This window comes from Centruroides sculpturatus, unplaced genomic scaffold, assembly GCF_000671375.1.
Source record: "Centruroides sculpturatus isolate CEXI.00-Female unplaced genomic scaffold, Cexi_2.0 scaffold1356, whole genome shotgun sequence".
Taxonomy (NCBI): Eukaryota; Metazoa; Arthropoda; class Arachnida; order Scorpiones; family Buthidae; genus Centruroides; species Centruroides sculpturatus.
In genome coordinates, this window is record NW_019385489.1 from 35,335 (window position 1) to 57,583 (window position 22,249).

The 22,249-nt window shown below is 31.6% G+C and overlaps 1 protein-coding gene across 3 annotated transcripts in view; it reads right to left on the minus strand.

Moving 5' to 3' along the window:
• Positions 1 to 705: 705 nt before the first annotated feature.
• The window catches only part of LOC111639466 (pituitary homeobox x-like), a 56,125-nt gene continuing 34,581 nt past the window's right edge, over positions 706 to 22,249 (minus strand). For all 3 annotated transcript variants that reach the window (XM_023385361.1, XM_023385360.1, XM_023385359.1), the window contains exons 2-3: positions 18,412 to 18,638; positions 706 to 2,552 (exon numbers count right to left, since the gene is read on the minus strand). In XM_023385361.1, the coding sequence (XP_023241129.1) occupies positions 2,001 to 2,552; positions 18,412 to 18,638 (779 nt within the window). In that variant the 3' untranslated portion in view covers positions 706 to 2,000. The remainder of the gene's footprint in view (positions 2,553 to 18,411; positions 18,639 to 22,249) is intronic.

Below are 22,249 nucleotides of genomic sequence, written 5' to 3' on the forward strand. Positions count from 1 at the left end.
CTTGACATTTTAATACCAAGGATAACCGGACCGAGGTTAACTGTGCCCGCTGCGGCGTAGATGAGCTTCATTAAACTGTAACTAAGCCTTACGACTGCAGAGAAATGAAGCGAGACCCAATTATGAGCAGTGTCAGAGTGCGATATGTCAATCGTCTTCACGTGAACGCTCTTGCGGCGATCTGCAGTTCGCCATCTTTCTTTACAACTTTTGACTCTTTCCCGTTTCCACGTCTACTCCAGCTCTATTTAAGATTAATAATTGACATTTTCAGTGGCATAATCTATACGAAATTCTCCTAAAAATATTAAACTCTTCCATTAAATGTTCACTTTTCACAAGTAGTGCTGGCAATTGTATAATTGAGGTGGACTCGTGAATTTAAAGCTTGAATCAAATTTTATAAGCAACAAATAAATACATTTTAAATCATAAATGATGAATTAAACTGCTTTAAAAGAAGTTAAATCATTTTAAAATGTAAAATTTTTACATAATATATTTTTTTACGTAGCCTGTGTGACAATAACAGCAAATGTACGAATATAAGATTTCTTTAATATGAAGCCGAGTGTGAATTTAACTGAATTTTATAACCGACAAATATAAACAAATCAGATAAATTTTTAAATGCATTATTATAAAATAACAACGATTATTTTAAAAATTGAAGTTTATGTAAAGTAATTCTCATCGCGAATTTTAATTTCAATAGCAGCAAGCTCATAATGGCGAAAGCGAGAAAATAAAGTGTTCTCTTGTATGCCAATTAGAATTATTCTTATTCTACGACGTTATAAACATGAATTCGCTTTAAAAAGATATTAGATAGGTAAGGTCGGATTTTGGTAGGATTTAATGGCGATAAGACTCGAGTCGAAACAAATCCCGATGTCTCAACATATAATTCGACGCAATAAATTATTAGAGCAACAGATTCAGCGAAGTTCCCGATCTTAGAACCATTTATTTTGTCAAAGGTTTTACAGAAGACAATTGCGACACTTAAACAGTCTGACTATAGAGAAATAGAATTTGTTTTTCTCTTTTTTTTTTGTTTCCGAAATTTGTTTATAGTTGACGAGGCGAGACATATTGGAATGGAATTTTTTTAACTTTTTTTTTTTTTTAAGTTCTTCAGAGATTCTACCGAATATATTCAGTTGGCGTTGGCATAACTGGCCCTAAAGTCGCCAACACTCGCACCGGATTGGTGATTTCCATCAAAATACATAGAGAATGAACGTAATGGTAAATGCCTCACCTTCGGACAATCTCCGAACATTCATTAAATACTTGTCGACTCTTTGCATAATACAAGTTATATTTGCGTTAGTAGAGTTTCACTCCAGTCCACTTTGGGATTAATCTTGATGCACAATCACTTCTCGAAAGAAATGCAAGTTTGGCATAAAACGTCCGGAATGTTTCAAAGCTTCTAACACTCTGAAACTTCAACGGGTTAAAACCAGAATTAGAGGCTACATAATACAGAAAGCCGAGACTGAAGTGTGTAGGCCAATATCAGGACGTAGTCATGCACTCTTTTCCGCTTCTTTGTGCGAAACTTTATATATATATATATATTTATTTATATATATAGTCTGAGCTATATTTTTGCAAAATAGTTCGCATTTTGCCGATTCTATGGAAATAGGAATGAGACAAATAAATAACTTTGTCGCGTTCGAATAGAAGGATTGGTTACTATTAAAGCGCCCAGTTGGACGCCGCCTCACGAGTGTCAACTAAAATCTACCCAAAAGACTCGACTGACTAGACTACTGACACGGTTTTGACGGCCCCCTTTTTACTGTGAGTGGCTAGATAAAACGAAGGTCAGCAGTTGCCGAATGCCACATTTTTTGGCTTTTTTAACAGATGGTTATTGAATAGAGTCGCTAGGCCTAACTGTCATGGATTATTGCCATTCTAGGTGACGACGGTAAATGCTGCTGTCCACATTGTCTGTACACACACAACACCACATATTCCGTAACCTAAACAGTTGGTCTATCAACGGTTGCGTATTGGCAGGGTGATAGCGTCGGGGTCTGTCTGGGTGACATGGGCGGGTAAGTGCCGAAACCGGCAGCCGTATGTTGCTTCGCCTTCAACCGCAAGGAAGCGATGCTCGACGACATAGAGGAACACTGCTCTCTGTAAACGTAGGGTGGTGTGGCCGCTGCATAAGGACAAGGAGGGGTAGGGTTGCTCAAGCTATTGACGGCCGGCATATTGACGTTGGGCATAATGTTGGAACTGGTGATGCCTGGTGATGACGTGTTGAAACAACTCATTCCTTGACTCGGTACGACTGTCGACAAGGGATTGACATTCACCGAATTTAGTCCTGGCCACGGAAAACTCTTGGCACCCAACGGACTTGGCACTTTGGATGCCCAATTGTTGTAAGAGGAATAACCGGAGTAAAGACTATCATCGAAAGGTTGCATCAGTCCATTAAACTGTGTACCGAATCCGTTTTTTAGTTCAGCTGCTGCATTTCGTTCTCGCTTCCTCCATTTTGCTCGTCTATTCTTAAACCAGACCTGAAAGAAAAAAAGAAAAAGACTACGTTATATCTTGGTACGATTTCTTTGAAACTATAATGGGACATAGGATAATTGACTAACAACGGGGCAATAAAGGCTCCGGGGTACTTTTTACAGTCGGAATCAATGATCCACTTTAAAGATACATCCTAAATCTCTTGGGACTTACAGAGATGTCGAAACTATATTTTTTCTAAATTCTTAAAGTGAAATAGAAGTTGAATGGAATCGATCGAATATCCATCTATCATCCAACATCGTATGTGACATTCTAAACTTGCTCATCGTTTCAATTCAATAAATAAGCCCATTGTCAGCGAATCATTTGCCAACACTTTTTCAACGACTTTAACATAAATCTACATGGCTTTGGGCGAAGTATTTGTCTGGATTATTTTGTCACCTTTATAATTCCGCAGGAGCGAACGTAATCAAAATTCAAAAATGGCCTTGTTAAGTCGTACAAACTAAATATAAAAATTTGAAGATCGAGTTTGACTGACTAAAAGCAAGCGTATTTGTTTGTGATATTTGAAGAATCTAGTGTCAGCACTTTGAGTTTCTATTTCGATTACTGTATTGTTTGCATCTGTAGAGCTCAATTTTAAAGTTTTGGTGAAATCGAAATCCTAAGTGTACGCATCAATTGAAGTGTCCTACCATTTATTTAAGGAATATAAAATTATTTCTTAAACGTACGTACATGTTGATTCTCTTTCTAGAAAATTAGATATGAATATTCTATAGTTAAACCTCTAGCATAATTTATGACATGTCGCAACTTTAAACACGAATACTGTATGTATATTTTTATTTTATGGAAGATTTTCTGTGAATATATTATTTATACAAGTTATCATGATTTTGCAATAATAATAATAAAACAATTTATGAAACGAGAAATTAAAAATATTCTTAACAAATGTGTAATTTTAATCCCTTTTTTTTTTGTAGGATTAGTGTAAAAGAAGTTCAGCCAAAATATTTTTGTTAGAATTAATTTGCATGAAATTATTAACAGTATTTATCCATGATGAACTATATTTTGCAAAGTCTATACTTTTATTGATAATAAAGAAAATATAATGAAATAGATCCAAGAAATTATTTTCAGTAGCATTTTTAATTTAGATTTCAAGAATTTTGCAGATTCAAACCAGTTTAAAGTGTAGATCAATCTCATAAATTAGAATCGAAACCAACATTCTACATGAATTTTTCATTTCTGATTTATATTATAAGCTTATCGACTTTTTATGATAGCAATTTTTTTTAGCTATCGAAGGATTTAAGATCGATGTAAACTTTAACGATTAATATCCTTAGATAACTTTAAAAAAATTTTTAAAAATATAGGTAGGCTTAGCTAATTTATTAAGTTATATCTATTTAATGTGATATTTTAATCTTTTGTTTAAAAAATTAACATTATTAATACATTTATATAGAAAAATATGTTGATTAACAAATAATAACTTTTGGTTTTTGAAAGCTGTAAAAATATCTTGGAAAAAAAATAAAAAACGGAGAACTTTTATCATAGCCAATAACAGAATAACTTTACGAATGCAAAGTAGAATGACTAATGAAAAAGTTTGGAGCATGTTTTCGACAACAGGAGAGTTGTACCATTACAGTAAACGCGGCGAGACAACGTTTCGCAGTCGATTCTAAAAGAAAGCAGATATCGAAGAGGGTGAGACAAAAGTCAATCCTAGAACAAGTGAGAGCCAGTGGAGGATGAAAGACCCTTGAGTGTCCAGGGAGAAGGAGATAGGATAGGGAAAAATCCCGTCTCTCAAGCGAGATAGATTTGATGGAACGTGCGTTTGCCATCAGACAGAAAGAGATAGCGGATGAGAAACGCTGCAACTGTGATGGAACATTTTTTGTGGATTCTGTGGGGGATATTATTTCCCATTAGGGTTAAATTCGGAAAAGAAGGAAGGACGATGTGAAATCCACTGGAAATGTTGTCTTAGGCGACATACTTTTAGGCCATGAACGACCCTGGGCTTTTCCGAAGTTTTCTTTGCTATTTTTAAGAGTGACCGACATCACGAAACAAAATAGCTAAGTAAAAGCGTCTGTTTACACGGAAATGCATTTTAAACTAAAATAAATCTCTTTTGATAACATTCCTGAGTCGGATAAGCAAAAACGCTGAAGTTAACTTTATTATTAACGTATGAATTGAAAATATTCAAAGACGACATCGTAGTTGCGGATGATAAAATTCCTACACTAATTCAAGTTATAGGAATCGAGCTTAGTATTACTCTTGTGTCTTTTCCTGCAATATCAACTTTTAAGTCAGGTCATGTCTTTGTCTGTGGTCTTCATAATTACTTGCCTGTTATTGGATACCGTCCTCTGTCTAGTTCGATTGTAGGATTAGGTTCTCAAACAACGATATCTGCTGTTGATGGAAGGGAAGTTTTCTGTCGACCTTATTTCTTTTTTCTTTCCGTCATTAGTTTCAGTTATGGAAAGTTTTCTATGCGCTAACATTAAAAACTGTCAATGATCACAGAACGTATAATCAATTTTGACGAACAAGAAGAACGTAATCGGCCTTGCTGATAAACGCAGTTAAGGTTACAAATACAATCTATAAAATGTAATTAATTTGCGTAAATTTTACAAACTTCTCGTCTGGGTGAACAAATAAATTTACACGAGATTATTCGGTTGTTGTTAGTCTCAGTCTTGAAAACTTCCTGCAACACGGATGAAATCCCCCTTAATAAAATTCATCCACAAACCACACAAAATATAATTAAATTTCTCCAAACAGTATTTTCATAACAACACACTTAATAAACCGAACTGCGCTGAAATATAGAATTTTGAGGCGCAATTATAGCGCCAGATAATTAACTCCAGTAGATTACTCCTCTCTTGCGATAATTCAGTGTAATCATCTAGAAATATACGCAACGACGAAGAGAAAAATTCCTGGATAAATCAAACTTCATCCCCTAGCGATAATCCATTCTGATTTGTCCAGACAAGCAGGCACCAGACAATTAAATGTGGCTAACCTTTTATAGTGGGTTCGGAAGAGCCGCTCTACATCAACGACATCTGAATATTTTATATAACTACTGGATCAGTAATGAAATATAAGATAGATAGACCTCATAAAATACCTAATCCTTTCTAATGGAATAGAGTCGGGTCAGTAGGCTGTACGCTTTTTTTTTTCTTTCGATTACTTTCAAATTCTCCTTAGTAAAGGTGATTTTCTACGCTATATTCTTAAGCTTAATACTTTCTTGAATCAAGCACTTAGACGACGCAATCTAGTCGGCACTGTCTTGTCTGAAACGTGGCAGCTGCTAAGGATTCAAACATTTATAACTTTTTAAGTTGGCTCATTAATCAATATTTTCGTGCGGCAAAATGATGTAATGGAATTACTAGTTTATAATAGAATAAACCTGCTCTTTCTCGAAGAGTCCGATAAAGATGGGAACATTTTTACAGCACGTAGAAATCTTCCGGTTACTGCAGAAAGATCTATTGATAAATCTTTACAAATAAAGTATAAAATTTATTGACGTCATAAAATAAAATCAAAATTTTCATCAAATCTTCATGTGACATCTAATAAATTTAGGATAGAATGATTTTTGTTTGTATTTTTGAATGGAATTTTAATTTATTCCCTAAAAGTAAGTCTACTTCCATTAAATCTCTCGGGAATATGATTTTCCAATTTTTTATCTAAATTTCAAACACATTTCGTTCTTTAAATGAATAAATGAAGTTTACTGTAAGTATTTAAATGATTTAGCTTAAAAAACTAATCCGAATTAATGAAGAATTATTCACTTAAATAATAGAATATTTATGTCACCATAACTTTCTAATCATGGTAATTTTTTTCATGGTTATTAAGTGTTCTAAAGCCCAAATAAATTGAAGTTTTTGTAGAGAACAGAAAACTCAATAAAATAAAGTAACTCTATAATCGTGATGATATAGAATTCGGAACTGGGATGAGAAGATAATGGTATTACATATTTGCTAGTAAATTAAAGAAAAAGGAAGAAATTTCAGATTAAAGCCAACGATCGAAATTTATAATGGAACTAAAGGTGGAGTCATGAGCATCTCTTATAACTATGTACTAAGCAGTTGGTTTGTGAATGTCGTTCTAGAATTAGATTTAATAATTCAATATTTAGAGGATAGGTATTAATCGTGAATAGAAGATAACTTTTTATCATGTATTATGCGCGTTTTGGGTTATATCTAAGAATAGAATTGAGTAAAAGTGTTCTAATTCAGATGAGAATATTTCCACACCCTAGTCTAAAGTTGAATGTATGATATGCTCCCTCGACCAATAGTAAAGTAAGGGTGACGATAAATCTTTCTCTGGCGGGAATTTCCACTTCCGGGATTCCGTAGATTCAGAAAAAAAGTGCTGTTTTTAATGGTGTTTTAACTCCCGTGTGGGGATTTACAAGTATCTAGTGTATAAATATTAAACGATGCCACAATGACGGCTGCCTGCTATGATGTACGAGGAATGCTCTGCAGGTGGGCCAGAGAGTGATAGATGACCTGGTTTTAAAACCCAACCGTCTATAGTAGCTAAAAGAAAAAGGGCAAAACCTAGTGTCCGGTGATGTCACCTTCTTCGACTGCTTAATTAGAAGAAGTAACGTGTCATTCTTTCCTTAGACTTTTCAGCTTAGGGAAATTTCCATTGTATCCTCGTGATTTCAAATTCTGCATATGGTGAAGACGGTATTAGTTCTTCGGGCTTTTGCTGATGGAGCTTCGAGTGTCAAAGTTGCTTCCGTTCTATGGAAATTTCCCGCTTCTGTCGAGTCATTTAGAACCCTCTTAAAAACTCCGGATGTAGTGTCCTCGCCTGAATTAATCCTTCGGATAGGCTTCCTCGTGATTTTTTAATGAAAGGAAACACCCTTCGTAATATATTCTACTTTTTCGTTTCTTTAATAGGCGCATAACTTAATGTCTACATTAAATTATTCCTTATAATCGTCGAGCTGATTAAAATCTGCGATGGAGGTTAAATTGTTTCTAGAAACTTTATTCTGTAGAAAATGCCGGTTGCTAGCTGCAATAATTGTTTAGGCCAATGATTTCCTCGAGTCTCTTTAATAGAAGATTCGGGAGATTTCTGGCCTAGACCACCTGGGCCGCCAATGGTCGTCGATCCTTACAAACAACGCGGTCGACATAAATAAGTTGACATCGTAAAAACGAAGACTTATCTTTAATTCACCGGCGCCTGTCTAGTAAAGAAACTAATCGCAAGTTTGTTGTGCATGTCGCAGGCCGAGTCGCGACAGTCTCAATGAAATATGGCTGCTCCTGATGCAAGTTGCTATGGGAACGAGATGGTAGACAATCAACATAAACTTCGAACAGGTCCTGCGCTATCAGAGACGAAGGAGCCTATGATTTATACAGCACAAGATACGAAGTTGTTAACGAGGACTAACCGTGTTGTAAATCTGTTGCTAAAGATTGTAGTTTGTTCCATTGGATCAGTAAACAAAATATTTTTGCAGTTACCGTTGTTGTCGCACCTGCGATAATAACGTCATATAAAATGATGAATGCACACTTCGTCTTTATCTTTGGCTTATTTTTCCTTCTTTTTTTTAAATCACAAATTTATTTAGCGAATTATTTAGTGAGCAGATGAGATTTTGTTTATTTCCAATATCAAAATTTGTAACGTAATTTTCGATTTGGTTACATTTACAATTTAAAACTGTGATGTCATAGAACAGTTACGCATTTCTCTGGAAGTGATTAATACTTTAATTCATTTATTCAGCTAATATCTATCAAATAATTATGCTATTTTTCTTAATAAATACCACACAATATTTATCTTCACATATCCTAGTGTGATATAAATTAACGATAAAACATTGTGAACAATAATTATGAAGATAAAAATATCCAAAGAAAATTGTACTTCTTAATAATCATTACCGAGAAATGATCGCAGAAGTCACGTGACGCCCGTCACTAACGTCGAACGAAAGAAGAACGCGAAGATTAGATGGAGGGATTTGTCAAACTCCTTTCTGTCCATTTCCTCTTCCAAGCTTTGATGAGGAGATCTATTCTTTGGCCACATTTCTCTCACATCTATTGCTATCGACTAAGTGGATTGCATTCGGGCCAATCAATCGACTAGTTAATAAATAATACGTATTGCCATTAGTTCTTCATAGTCTTGCCTGTACTTACCACCTGGTCTAAAGATCTAAAGAAAACTTGGATATTGCTTTAACCATCTACTTCAATCAATTTTGAGTTTCTTTTTGGATTTTTAAGCGCTTTGGATTTAAACTCCAGGGAAGTGGATTTCGAAATATTGAAATAAATTACTATTTTTACATTTATCAAAACAATCTCTTAATTTAGAGCTCATTAAATTAACTCTACGGGAAGAAATTTAACAATATTGAGAACAATGTATATCGTATGATAATGTTTGTCTACCCAAAATTTCCATTTTAATAAAGTTAAATGAATTCATATAGTATTTTTCGATTATTTAACTTAGTAAATTCTTCGAAATTTACAAGAGAAAACAGAAGTATAAACTTTAAATCCGACTGAATTTAACTATTGTAAGTGGAAGAATTAATCTAGTGGTTCTCTGATTGAGCGACTCTCTTAATTAAGAAGGCGTCGATGTAATATCACAGGCCACGACCGCTGTAGGGGGCCTCTTTAATGACACCAGCTGCCGTCCGACTGTGATTTACTGTCCAATGTCCATTATTTATTGTGGCTGCTCTATTTATCACTGTTACCTCCTGTCAGAGGCTTCCAAACCCCTTTCTGTACTCGCTACCATAAATATTTATGGACACGCAGCTGTCAATACGTTATAGATAGGGTCTTGTCGAATTACTCCCACACAAATCTCGTTTATCCACCCGATACAACGAGTGGTTCGTTAAGAGGTCCGTCCGTTAACGTTAACATTCTCTTCTCTAACACCTTGTCCTCGCTTCTAATACAAAATTTGGACACGAGTGCCAACTTTAGCTTTTCTATTTTATAAATTAATGCGAATTTATTTAATATTTAAAACTAATTACGTGTTCTTCGCTGGCGATAATGAAGATTAATTCTTGGTTCAAACTATTGATTGGATCTTAATCCAATAGCAGTTAATGGATCATAATAATAAATTCTTTGTTTTAAACGATTTATGGTGTAAATAATAATTAGAAAAATTTAATAATTTACTTTAAATTATTAATTATAATTTATTAAAGACATAACGTGATAATATATATTCTATTATATCCATTATTATATAGACTATATATAGGCTTATATTCTACAAATCATTTTAGGAAGTAACAAACGAAATTAAATGAACGTTTTAAATATAAATGTTAGGAAAAATGCTCTATTTTTATATTAAAAAATATTATATTTGTGCGGAATAAAATAAATTATTGAGTTATATTCTTTCGAAAGAAAGTTTTCTAAAATTTATTTCTAAAAAATAACAATTTGATTGTGATAAAGGAATAAAATCTTATAAAAATATATTACTGTGGTTAATTTCGTTTGCTTTAAATTGTCTAGATAAATATGTTGAGTGAAATATGGATTAGATAAGCAGTAAATAATTTCTTGTTGAAATTGTTATTTTCTTGTGGTCCATCTTAATAAAACTGACAGTACTTTAGATAAACTAAGTAGTATTTAATGTGCTGTTTTATCAATTGAATATGACATTATGACAATGTTTTATCTATAATTTCTAATATGTATATTATCACTACGTAAATGCGTCGTTGAGACATTCAATACCTTTTCACTCAATCCGAGATAATTGAACGAAAATAAGTTTTACTCCACATAACAAGAATCCTAGAATCTAAACATTCCTTTAGGAATCCTTCGATAAGGATTTTAAGAGATTATAAACCTAGTCCCTCGTGTATGAAGACCGAGATTACAAAGGGGCAGTCTGATAGGGGATGGTAATGTCGGAGGTTCCCGGCAAACTAATTAGAGGCCCACTTGGCCCCCATGCAAGCACACATCCAGGACCGAAAAATATTAACTTTTGATTGAAAGTGACGTGCACACGTGATAAATATAGGTAGTGTTATTGCGTATGGTGGCTGCCACCTAGGGTTGCGTTGACGTGCTGCAGTTGCACTTCCTGCCGTGTGTCTTATTGAGAAGTGAGCAATGTGAGTCAGAGGGACAGATAAATATGGCAATAAACCCCAAACTCCCGCACGGGGGACCAGACTGGTGCCGAGTTTCCCAAGTCTGAAGGTCTAGTGATAGATGATGGACAGCTATACAAAAGTCCAGCACGTGTCTGCCCGTCCCGGTCATTCTGTTAGATCTTCACCTGATAGATCCGCATCTCGAAACATTTTCTTAAAATTTTAGTAGATTTGTTTTATGATTTTGCGAAAATTGATTTATAGTCGATGAATTAATATTATTATAAAAATATTGTTAAATTATTTAATCTATGTCACAATTAGAGAGATAAATGCGTAGTGGTAGCTTTCATCAGTAAATATGTGTTGATTTCTAAATTTATATTCAGAAAATTTTATTTAGATTATAACTAAATTAAATTTAGATAAGTGTATTGTGATTAAATCTAATTTAATATTCACTTCTAGAAATGAAACGTAAAAACTATTAAAACGAACATTATAATTTGGCATTTTCAATGAGTTTCAGCAGAATCCAATAACTTAATTGGGATAAAGAATGATAAGTGGTTTAAATTTAATTAAACCGTGATCAAACCGGAATAATAAAGAAGGCCTAGATTATCTAACCGATAAATTTAAGCGTTTAAACGGACTTTATAATAAACAAAATTAGCTTTCTATAATTGGATCAATGTGAAATTCTCAGTTCGAAATTATATATAGCTAAGTTAAGATAAAAAATGAAGAGAGAAGAAAAACAAAAAATAGCGTAGGCCTGATCCTTTGAGTCTTGTAACTATCAGAAAAAAATTTGACAAAAACATATTAATAGATTTTTCTTTCTTATATCTACTTTATTAGAAATCTTTATTTTAAACGAAATTATGAAATTAATATATTTCAATAATGACTAACAAAAGATGTATATTATAGGCCACTGGAAAGCGGTTCTATTAGATCTTCCGAATGAGAACCGGAAAACGTCGCTATCCTCCAATAATGAAGTTATTAACTTAAACCATAACCTATTACTAGAAGCGTCGACAGAGAATAATGGAAGGTCTTATCCCTGGCCTACTGATTAAGGATAGCTCATGCCTGTATATTTGAAAACGAATTTCCTAATCTGCTTTATCTTAAATGGTACTTCATCCTCTATATACAAAGTATTCTTATACGGATAATTAATTTTTAAGATTGAATTTTTATTTATTATATAATTTTTTTAGCATCTTTAGCTTATATTGATGTAGTAACTGCAAAATCTAAAGGTTAAGAAGATACATCAATATTTTTCGTTATGTATTAGGCCTAATTGTCAGTTTTGATGTAGATTTAGCGTTATATTAATATTTTAGCCTACAATAAAAGCTTAAAGAACTTACAGATTATTACCATATGTTATTATATCAAGCATATATATTTTAAATTCGTCTAAACGAAACCTTAGATTCGAAAAAATAATGAAATCTTCTAGGATAACAGTGATGAAATAGGCCTACTTCGTTATAAGAGAGAGTATTGGTTGTTACAATTATTTACTTATTCATTTTTTCTTTCAAACTGATAAATTCTAAAAAGAAATTTTGGATGTTTTTAAATTAATTGTATACTTATTAAAATAAAATAATAATAATTTGATTAAATGTAAAGTACTGTACAATTTCTGAAACGATGCAAATTAAAACAATTCAATCCTTTCCGAAGAAGATTTTTACGAGTACGATCATTTGTGATGATAGGTTCTATTTATTGGAACGAATCACAGAAAAACATCACAAAAATCCAAATTACAAATCACTACTTATATAAAAATCATAATCCTATATTATTTATAACTTTATAGTTACATATATTTCATATATATATAGAAATTAAGATAAATTTCTCTGTTAATTAAAACTCTACTTTTTGAAATATTTTAATCAATTAATATAATTAATTTTACCATTGATAGGTACTGATTTCGAAATAAATAAATTTTTTTAACAATTGATTTTTCTGAATAAATATAAATTCTTCAAAATTTTCAGTTTTAGTAAATATTAATTTTCGATATAAAGATGTTAATCTTTATATTACTTTGAATCATATATAAGCTATTTATAATTAATTTATAGGTTTAATATATAAATATATTAAGACATTAAAATTGTTTATTTTTCGTATTTCACAATAACGGACTAAATAAACTATTAAAAAGTTTAGTTGGACCAACATATGTTATTAATTTAAACTTGTTCCAGGTAACTTGTAATAAACTGCTTTATTTATGTTTTCGATATTTCAAATAAAATCAATATTATTTGTTTAATTTTATTATTATTATTAAATTCTGTATTCTTAAAATATACACAGCCCATCTAGGTAATTTAAACTTCAATATGAAATAATTATTAAGTTGTTTCTTATTTAAGTCAAATATGAAAACACCAAATTATAATAATAATAAATTATATTTCCTTTTCTAATATTCGGCGATTTCTTCTCACAAATCATTGATGGATGCTGAAAGATACTTGGAATCTTTAGTCAATATTTTCAAGTTGTGGCAGTTTTTTTTTAATAGTTTTTAGCATTAAATATAACAACTTACCCTTATAACAACTAAATTTCTTCTGTTATATGGTAAGATGACTATTTGTACCCTTTCGTGGTGCTGGTTTCTCAAAATTATTGATAGAATAATTTATAATTTTAATAATTTGTTACGTATACAGATTAATTTACAGTTTAGTTTAAAAAAATAAAGTAATTTATATTCTGTAAGATTATTTCACAGATATAAAATTTCAAATATTTACAGGTCTATTGATTCTACAAATTTTTCTATGTGGGTTATTAATTAAATATAAGTTAAAGACTCAGTAATCTCTGAAATCTGTTTTGAATTTAATCAATAAAAATTGTTTTATTGAATTTTCCGGGTTTGTAAGTATGAATTTTAAGTTTTAAATTTTAAATTGTCGTGCTTACAAGCTGTACATAGTAAACTTTTCTCCGTTTATTTATATTTTTTACGTAATACAAGGTAGATAATTAAACGCGTTTAATGACGTAATATTATTGATGTATTATTAAAATTTACATCGATCGAATTGGATAATTTCTCAACTATAAGAAGATTTCAGTCGATTTTCTTATTTCCGTATGTAAAAAGCTTATGAAGAGGGAAAATGATGCAAACGTAATAGAATTGTAAAATGATTTGAAACAGGAAAGAAAATTTTGTATTTTGGAAGCATTATGAGAAAGAAAGTGTGATGAAAATTTTTATAAGATAAAGCTATAGTGTGAGAAAGGATTTATAAAATGAATAAAAATATCGTCTTTTCCAATTTACGAATGCTGCTTCGTCTCATCTCTAGCAAAATCTACAAAACTTGCATGCTTATAAATGCCGTATTGTGTCTTTTCAGAATAACGAGTCGGTAAGAGGTTAAGCAATATGAATAGCAAATTGGTTATGTGTATACCCGAATCTTCGTCATGCAAATAAGTTAATTACCGGAGAAGGCATGCTCTATACAACTATTCTATACAAATGCTAGTCGGCATCTATTTAAAGGCTTAGCAGATTAGATGTAAGGATCCCCTATCAATAACTGTAAATAACAGATTGATAAAGTGAAATGTTGCTTCTAGAAGTGTGAAGGAGATGACAAACAAGCTACCTAAGTAGCGAGATTAAACGTAATGCCGCGGAATCGAGATTCAAAGACGGTCTATTCTGTCCGCATTTGTTATACGACGACCTTCTCTAAGGTCGAAAAATTGTTTCTATGTTAGATTTTCATTTAATCTTCCCTCCTGCTGTGAATGAAAGCACAATGAGCTTCGTACTAAGATCGAGAATGCGGCGCATCCGAGCCTATTTCCATTTCAATTTTCTGTCATTCGTTTTCAATTTTAATGGATTTAATCTTTATTTTCTTTCAAAAGAAATATCTAATTTGTAATAAATGCAGATACTTAAAATATCTTCAATCCATCGACGTGGCCTAAGACCTACGAGAAGAGAGATCTCTTTTACAAATCATACAATTTAATTTTGAGAACATAATCCAATATAAAAATAGGTTACAAAATATATTAGCAAAAGAAATTTTAAGCGCAAATTAGTCGAAGAGAAAAAACTAAATAAGATGTAAATTAAACAAAAGGATTAACCTTAAGACTCCCGGATTTAAAATTTGTACCTTAATCTACACAGTTAATTAACCAAAGCTGGATCTATTATATTAAACAAACGCGTGTTTAGGTATTAATATTTATTTTCCTTAAAGCGCTCTTTAACTATTAGAAAGTGCCGGCAAAATGGAAGAAGCCTTCTCGTATTTCGTACGCTATAACTTCGTAAATCAAGTATGTGTCGAGAAACGAAAAAACCTTCATTAATTAACAACGTCACCGAGTGTGACTGTAAAACAAATTGTCCGGAGGATTGAGTTCTAATCTCGGGGTTAACATCACCACTGACTCTCAGTCGCTGTACCAATCGCCGTCTTCCTTATCTTCAAAACTGGATTTAAGCCGTTCTGACCTTAACAAGACGACTTAATTAGTTGTGCTTCGTTTCAAATACAAATTTCAAGGTTACTCTATTACCAATGTTGCCTAATTCATCAGTAAATCGGATCTTTTTTTACATCGCGATGAAACCCGACACCAAATAGGAAAATAGATACAAAAGATAAAATTCCATGGATTTGAATCTTGTCGTGATAATCGTGTCCTATTAATTAAGCGCTTAATGCATTGTGTTATTTGTGCGATTATATATTTGTTAGTATATTTTGTTTTTTAAAATAATGTTTTCGGGGTTATCTTTTAGGAACATGTGGTATAAAAAAAGAGCGCGTTAAAAAGTTTCTGGGTATAGTAGGATGGATAGAAACCCGTGGATAATTCCTATTCCTTCCACCAATACAGTTTCTACCGTTTGGAAGCGGGAAAACTTCTCCCCAGAGAAATATGGCGTCATATGCCAGCCTCACCTAACGTCCTGTAGCCATCGGATACGCTCTGATGACATCCCCCCGTGGCTACTGTTGATGATACATGGTAAATGTTGACTACGTCGACACGTCATTTTGTAGATGACACAAGTTTACGGCTGCATCTTTACATACATGTCACCAATCTCATATATGATACTAGAAAATCGGTAACTTACCATTTCTGCTTCGTTTTAACGACGAACTTACTTTTAACAGTAACCAACCTATGTAGGTGTAGGAGCAATCACTTGTGAATAGTGTTTTGAATGTTTGTTACGATATGGTGACTTTTCTCTTTTATAGGTCTAATATATTCGAGAGAATTGGCGGAATTGAATAGGCCCGGAAAGAAAATATATATAGCCTACTGCCTATAAATGTTTGGCGATACGGTTATGATTTACAGAGCGATCTGTAAAATAAAGTATAAATGAAACTTTTAAAATCCAACGTTTCATTAAATTCGGTTGGTTTCATTTTCTTAATTGTGTTAAATTCAACATAAGGCTATTAAATCTAGAATAAATTACGTTCATTTAATGAATAATTAGTCTACTAATTTATCGTATTACTTAGAATATTAGAGAATATAAGAGAAAAAACTAAGAACACACAAATCAAGTGTAGATTACATATTTTAATAATACTTAGTGACTTTTTTTTCCTGTTCATATCGCAACCTGTAGACTAAATACAAAGTAAAATAAGGTCTCCCAAAGAGACTTTGCAGATCATTGAAGGCCGTATATAGCGACCTTTTTTCATTATCATTTTGTAACAGACCGCATTTCCCAAGAGTGTGATCTCGACCAAACTGCGGATGTATAAAGGAGACTAAATTTCAATTCCTATTACGACATGTCTGCGTAATAATAGAAAACTTTGTCCTTAGAGAATTGCCTTCATTCGAGACGCGAAACATTTATTTTGTAGGAGAAAAATATGCTTTCCTGTTAAACTCTCTGGAAATAGGGAAAAACAGATTGGTTGCTAGTATACTTTAATTCGAAATGCGAAACGATGTGAAGCTATATTTGTAGAATAACCTTAACAAGATCGGAACAAAGGAGAGAAGGAAATGCAAGCAGCCTCATCAAGTACAGCGATCGTTACGCGTTTATATCGTCTACAGCGACGACCTGTTTGTCTCGGAGTTGACAGTCATTGCCCTGTTTGGTAGAATGCTCCGCCTGCAGAACATCCTCCGCCACGCCCAGAGAGTTTTTCTGATAGGTGGACTGCTTGAGATATGTCGGATGCAATGCGAATCGAAACGGCAACAACGCCAAAGAGAATAATGCTACACAAGAATTTCGTTTTGTATTCGACCTAGCTTCTACTGAATACCAATAAGTTCAGACTTGTAGCAGAAAGATTTGTTGGAGAAAAACCCATTTTAAGAAAGAATAAATGTTTGTATGCAACAAAAAAGAAAAAGGAGGGGAAAACAAAAGATTTGTGCAGGATAATTTCACTTTTTATTATAATTATAGATATAATTCTTCTTTAAGTAGCTTATTAATGCAAAATTCTAATTTGATACAGTATCAGATAAATTATAGACAAAACAGTTTAAATTCAAGACTTAGGCCTTTACGGTTTAGAGAGATTAATTAAATAGCCGATTATAAATTTGAATAAAATTGTTTCTAAATAACATTGATATTAATAATTGTTATAATTTACTACACGAAGGCTTAAATGATGCCTTTCTGTTACTAAACAGAACTATAAAACAGCTATTTTAAAAACAATTATATATATTCTAACCTTTGTAATTGTTCTCATCAAGGCATTTCTTCGATCTGATCTTGCCTGCAGATTTATCTTTAGCTTACGATAAATTAACTACATTTTGAATATTTAATGCAATAGACGTGTAATAAATGTAATGACATTGTTCAGTCGAAAATGCAAGAATGAGAACTTAGTTTTGCGATATTCTTTATTTAAACGTAAGAAATTTATTAATATCAATTTTAAAAAAATGATGATAATAGTGTTTTTTAATTTTTGATTTTATCTTCTTGTTTATTTATAAGATGAATTATTTTCTTGTTTAATTTTTATTCTGCATTAATGAAAATTATTATATAAAAGTCTTATGAATAAAATAATAGCTTTCATTCTATAGTTTAGTTTATTCTACAATACATACTAAGATATTTTCTATTAAATCTATCGAAAATAGTAAGCTATTAAGTGAAATATTCGAATTTAATGTCTGTAGTAATCTGTAATATTTATATTATTATAAGGTTAGTACTAGTAGAAAACAGTCTAGACTTCCGGAAAGAGACCGAACTATCCTAACATGCGGTAAATTAGCTGTTACTCCTTGCGAAATTGGTAGAGTAATCAAACTTGACAGATGCCCTCCGTGCGTTTTTCTCCATTCTACTGAATGAAACTCCTATTCCCTGTTTCCAAAATGGTTTTGTTCAGTAATAGTAGGACTAGTCTTTATAGTCTTTATAACGCTTGTACAGTGCATTCTAAAAGATATTGTAAGTGCATTTATGAAACAACAATTTTGTACGGAACCTAAAGTTACTGAATATGTTTGATAAGTTCACTAATCCAATACATTAAATATACTGTAATTATGTATCATTATAAGAGAGAATAATTTTCGAAACTTACCCTGACTCTTGCTTCTGTTAGATTTGTCCACATGGCTATTTCTTCACGAGTAGACATATCGGGATAGCGATTTCTAGCGAATGTAGCTTCTAATTCTTGTAACTGTTGACTTGTGAAATGTGTCCTTTGTCTCCTTTGCCGCTTTTTCTTCTTTGGATCATCCTCCCCAGAATTATCGGGACTGTCTGCTCCGTGATGGCTCTGCTTATCTCCTGCTGAGCTGGAGTCTGTGGAAAAGAGCGAGTTATCAGGCTTTTCAATTAAACATTTGAATTTCAGTTGAAAGTCGATAGTCAATTAAGTCCTCTTTTCTTACTTCAAATCCGTACGTTTCATCTAACACTACTTTGTTTTGATTAATAAAAGCTTTCAATTCACTGTATTTGTTAACTTAAATTCGATAATATAACGTACAGATCTATTAGTTCAATTATATTAATATAAGCGTGACTACAATGTGTAAGCTTAGTTAGGCTTAAATACGTGTATGTAGGCCTAAAACTGTACATTTCACAATTTATTAATTATAAAGTTTCTAATTACAATATAAAAATATTGTAGTTAAAATCAAATCCGTTAAATTATTAATTAATAATTATGTTCAATAGTAAATAGGACTTCAGACTTATTTAGAATCAAGACTGTGTTAATTAAAATTTGTTTATAAATTAAAACAAAATTAAAATGCAAATAAGATTTTCTAAATTTGTAAATCATAATTTTATTCACTTACTTAATTGTATTGTTTAATATAACTTAATTTTAATGGGTTTTTAAGCCCAGCATTTTCAATTTTACAAATCTGTAACATTATATAGTTTACATTAAAGCGCAGAAATTAATACTTTCAGATATCGGTTAATATTATAAGAGGCACTCTTCTCTAAAATAGAGCAAGAGCAATCTATCTTTAAATAGCAAAATGGTACCTAAACGTTGCTAAATGTTCACTCACCAAATTGACTGGGTAATTGTAGTGGGCATGGTGGTGACCGGTTACAGGTCACATGTCTATGTTGTTCATTAGCCTTTGACCGCCTCTTCCCACTGGAGGACCATTTACTTAGTGCTTAGGGATACATCAACATAGATCCTCTTCCATGTGGATAAATGTTGAGAGACAAACTTATTCCTTATGAAGCACATTTATTTGAATCATTATGGCACCTTCATTTGAACAAGTTTATGATAAAACCTAATTTAGGATTTGTAAATTTGATTCGGATTCCAGTATGATCATAATGTAGAGTAATCTCATGTTTATCTATTTATGTTTGGTTATAAAGTTACGAAATTATGGTAGAGATTTTCTAAAATTTGTCGAAGGATGATACGAAAACTTGGAACAATTTTATGTTATAATTATGCATTTAATAACTTTTAATTACTTCAATTGATTTACTTGCTTTTAGTATAAACATTTAAATAATTACATATTTGAAAAACTACAGTTGTAAAATTGTAAAATAATATTTCAATTGTATTTTACAACTTGAAAAGAACATGTAATTATTGATAGTAAAAAGGCAAGTTCTAGATGGATTAATTTCTTTTTTTCTACTTTTTTCATTTTGATGATAATAAATGGGCTACGGCTATCGAAAAGCAGACATTTTCTGCTGCGTTGAATTCAAATATGTTGGAAGTCTCTTCCAGGCTTGTTACAATTCGACTTAGCCCCAAGTCGTCTCACAGAATTAGCTACGCCATGCAGGATTCTGGCAGTCAAGAAAGACTTCTTAACAACCTAACAGAAAATATTGATCACTATTTCGGTGGGATTTAAATCGACATTTAGCGGCTTACTGGCCTCTCATTCTAACCACCGGAATATTTTGATACAAATCTGGAAATCTTAGTTCATGTTCCACGCAACTTAACACCAATCCAAACTGAAATGAAATGCAAAGAAAAAAATTCGAATATTTCAACAAGTAATACCAGTTCAAATCTCTTTCTATATACATTGGTCTATTCAGAAGACTCGTTTCTCTTTAACACGAGTCTTTAACATGAATAGCTAACTGATGCGTAAGAAATGAATTTTTCTGTACAACTATAGTTTTAATCTATAGACACAAAACTATAGTGATTTAGTTTAGAAATAGGAAAAGTGCAACTATTTAATGTACAAAGCTATAAAAAATTCGATTCGATATATTTATTCTTTTTCTGTTCATTTGAAAAACATTCTTTCTGAAAATTATACAAGGAATAATTAATATATTGTCCAACTAATACCATCAAATCTTAGTATTTTCAATAATAATTATAACAATTTCCGTTCTACAAGTTCGCATAATTTTATCCTTATACAAAATAACCATTAAAGTCTTTAATTTATATTACATTTTAAGTTAATCTAAGAACAAACCTTTGTATTTCTAAATTCGGAAAAAGTTATCTGAATATTTTAAACTTGTAAATTATATCATGCAGATGTAAACTTTATAGGCCTAGTAATTTTTGTAGTGTTTTTTATATATTTAAATATAAAAAAATTACCATCAGTTCTTTGGAAATTTTCTAAACTAAATAGTCCGAAGAAGTGTTCTGGCTTGCAACGTTCTGAATCAAAAGTAATCTATTGAGATTTTTATTACTTTGGATATCGTATATAGTAATAAATGTTATATTTACACCAACGTATAATAAAATAAATACTTTAAAAAATAGACTGTTATGGTTTAAAAACTAAAATTTTCAAAATAAAATCGATTTTTATATAAATTTTACTTTTTAATTGGAAATTCTTAATTATAAATCGTATGCTGAACCTTAACCAAAATCGATTAAAATATATTACTAACAGATTACACATTATTCCTTTATACTAGTTATGTTAAACTTTCATTAATTAATTAAAACTTTGTGTTATTGAAGCTAAATATGACGTGAACTTACAGATTAGTCTACATTATATCCATTGTTGCAAATGAGGTTTGTGTAGGCCTAGTATAAAGCTATATCTCACATTAATTATATCCTTTTGTACTTCAAAAGCACAGATAGTATTATAATAGTAATTCCATTTAGAAAATGATTACACAAATAAACATAATACTCGATAGGCTTATGACAAATTTTCACTACTAACAGCCTCCAATTGCTACTTTTCGGTACAATAAGATTCATCCAACTTGCAATGAATTTCATTTTATCCAGTTAAACGTTAGCAAATGAACATGCTTAGTTTGAGATTGACTAGATTACGTAAGATTACTATTTTAAAACATAAAATAGTTAATTTATAAAAAATTTATGGAAAGAATAATAATTTTTCGGCATGTACTGTACTGTACTATCATATGGTANATATTACTGTGGTTAATTTCGTTTGCTTTAAATTGTCTAGATAAATATGTTGAGTGAAATATGGATTAGATAAGCAGTAAATAATTTCTTGTTGAAATTGTTATTTTCTTGTGGTCCATCTTAATAAAACTGACAGTACTTTAGATAAACTAAGTAGTATTTAATGTGCTGTTTTATCAATTGAATATGACATTATGACAATGTTTTATCTATAATTTCTAATATGTATATTATCACTACGTAAATGCGTCGTTGAGACATTCAATACCTTTTCACTCAATCCGAGATAATTGAACGAAAATAAGTTTTACTCCACATAACAAGAATCCTAGAATCTAAACATTCCTTTAGGAATCCTTCGATAAGGATTTTAAGAGATTATAAACCTAGTCCCTCGTGTATGAAGACCGAGATTACAAAGGGGCAGTCTGATAGGGGATGGTAATGTCGGAGGTTCCCGGCAAACTAATTAGAGGCCCACTTGGCCCCCATGCAAGCACACATCCAGGACCGAAAAATATTA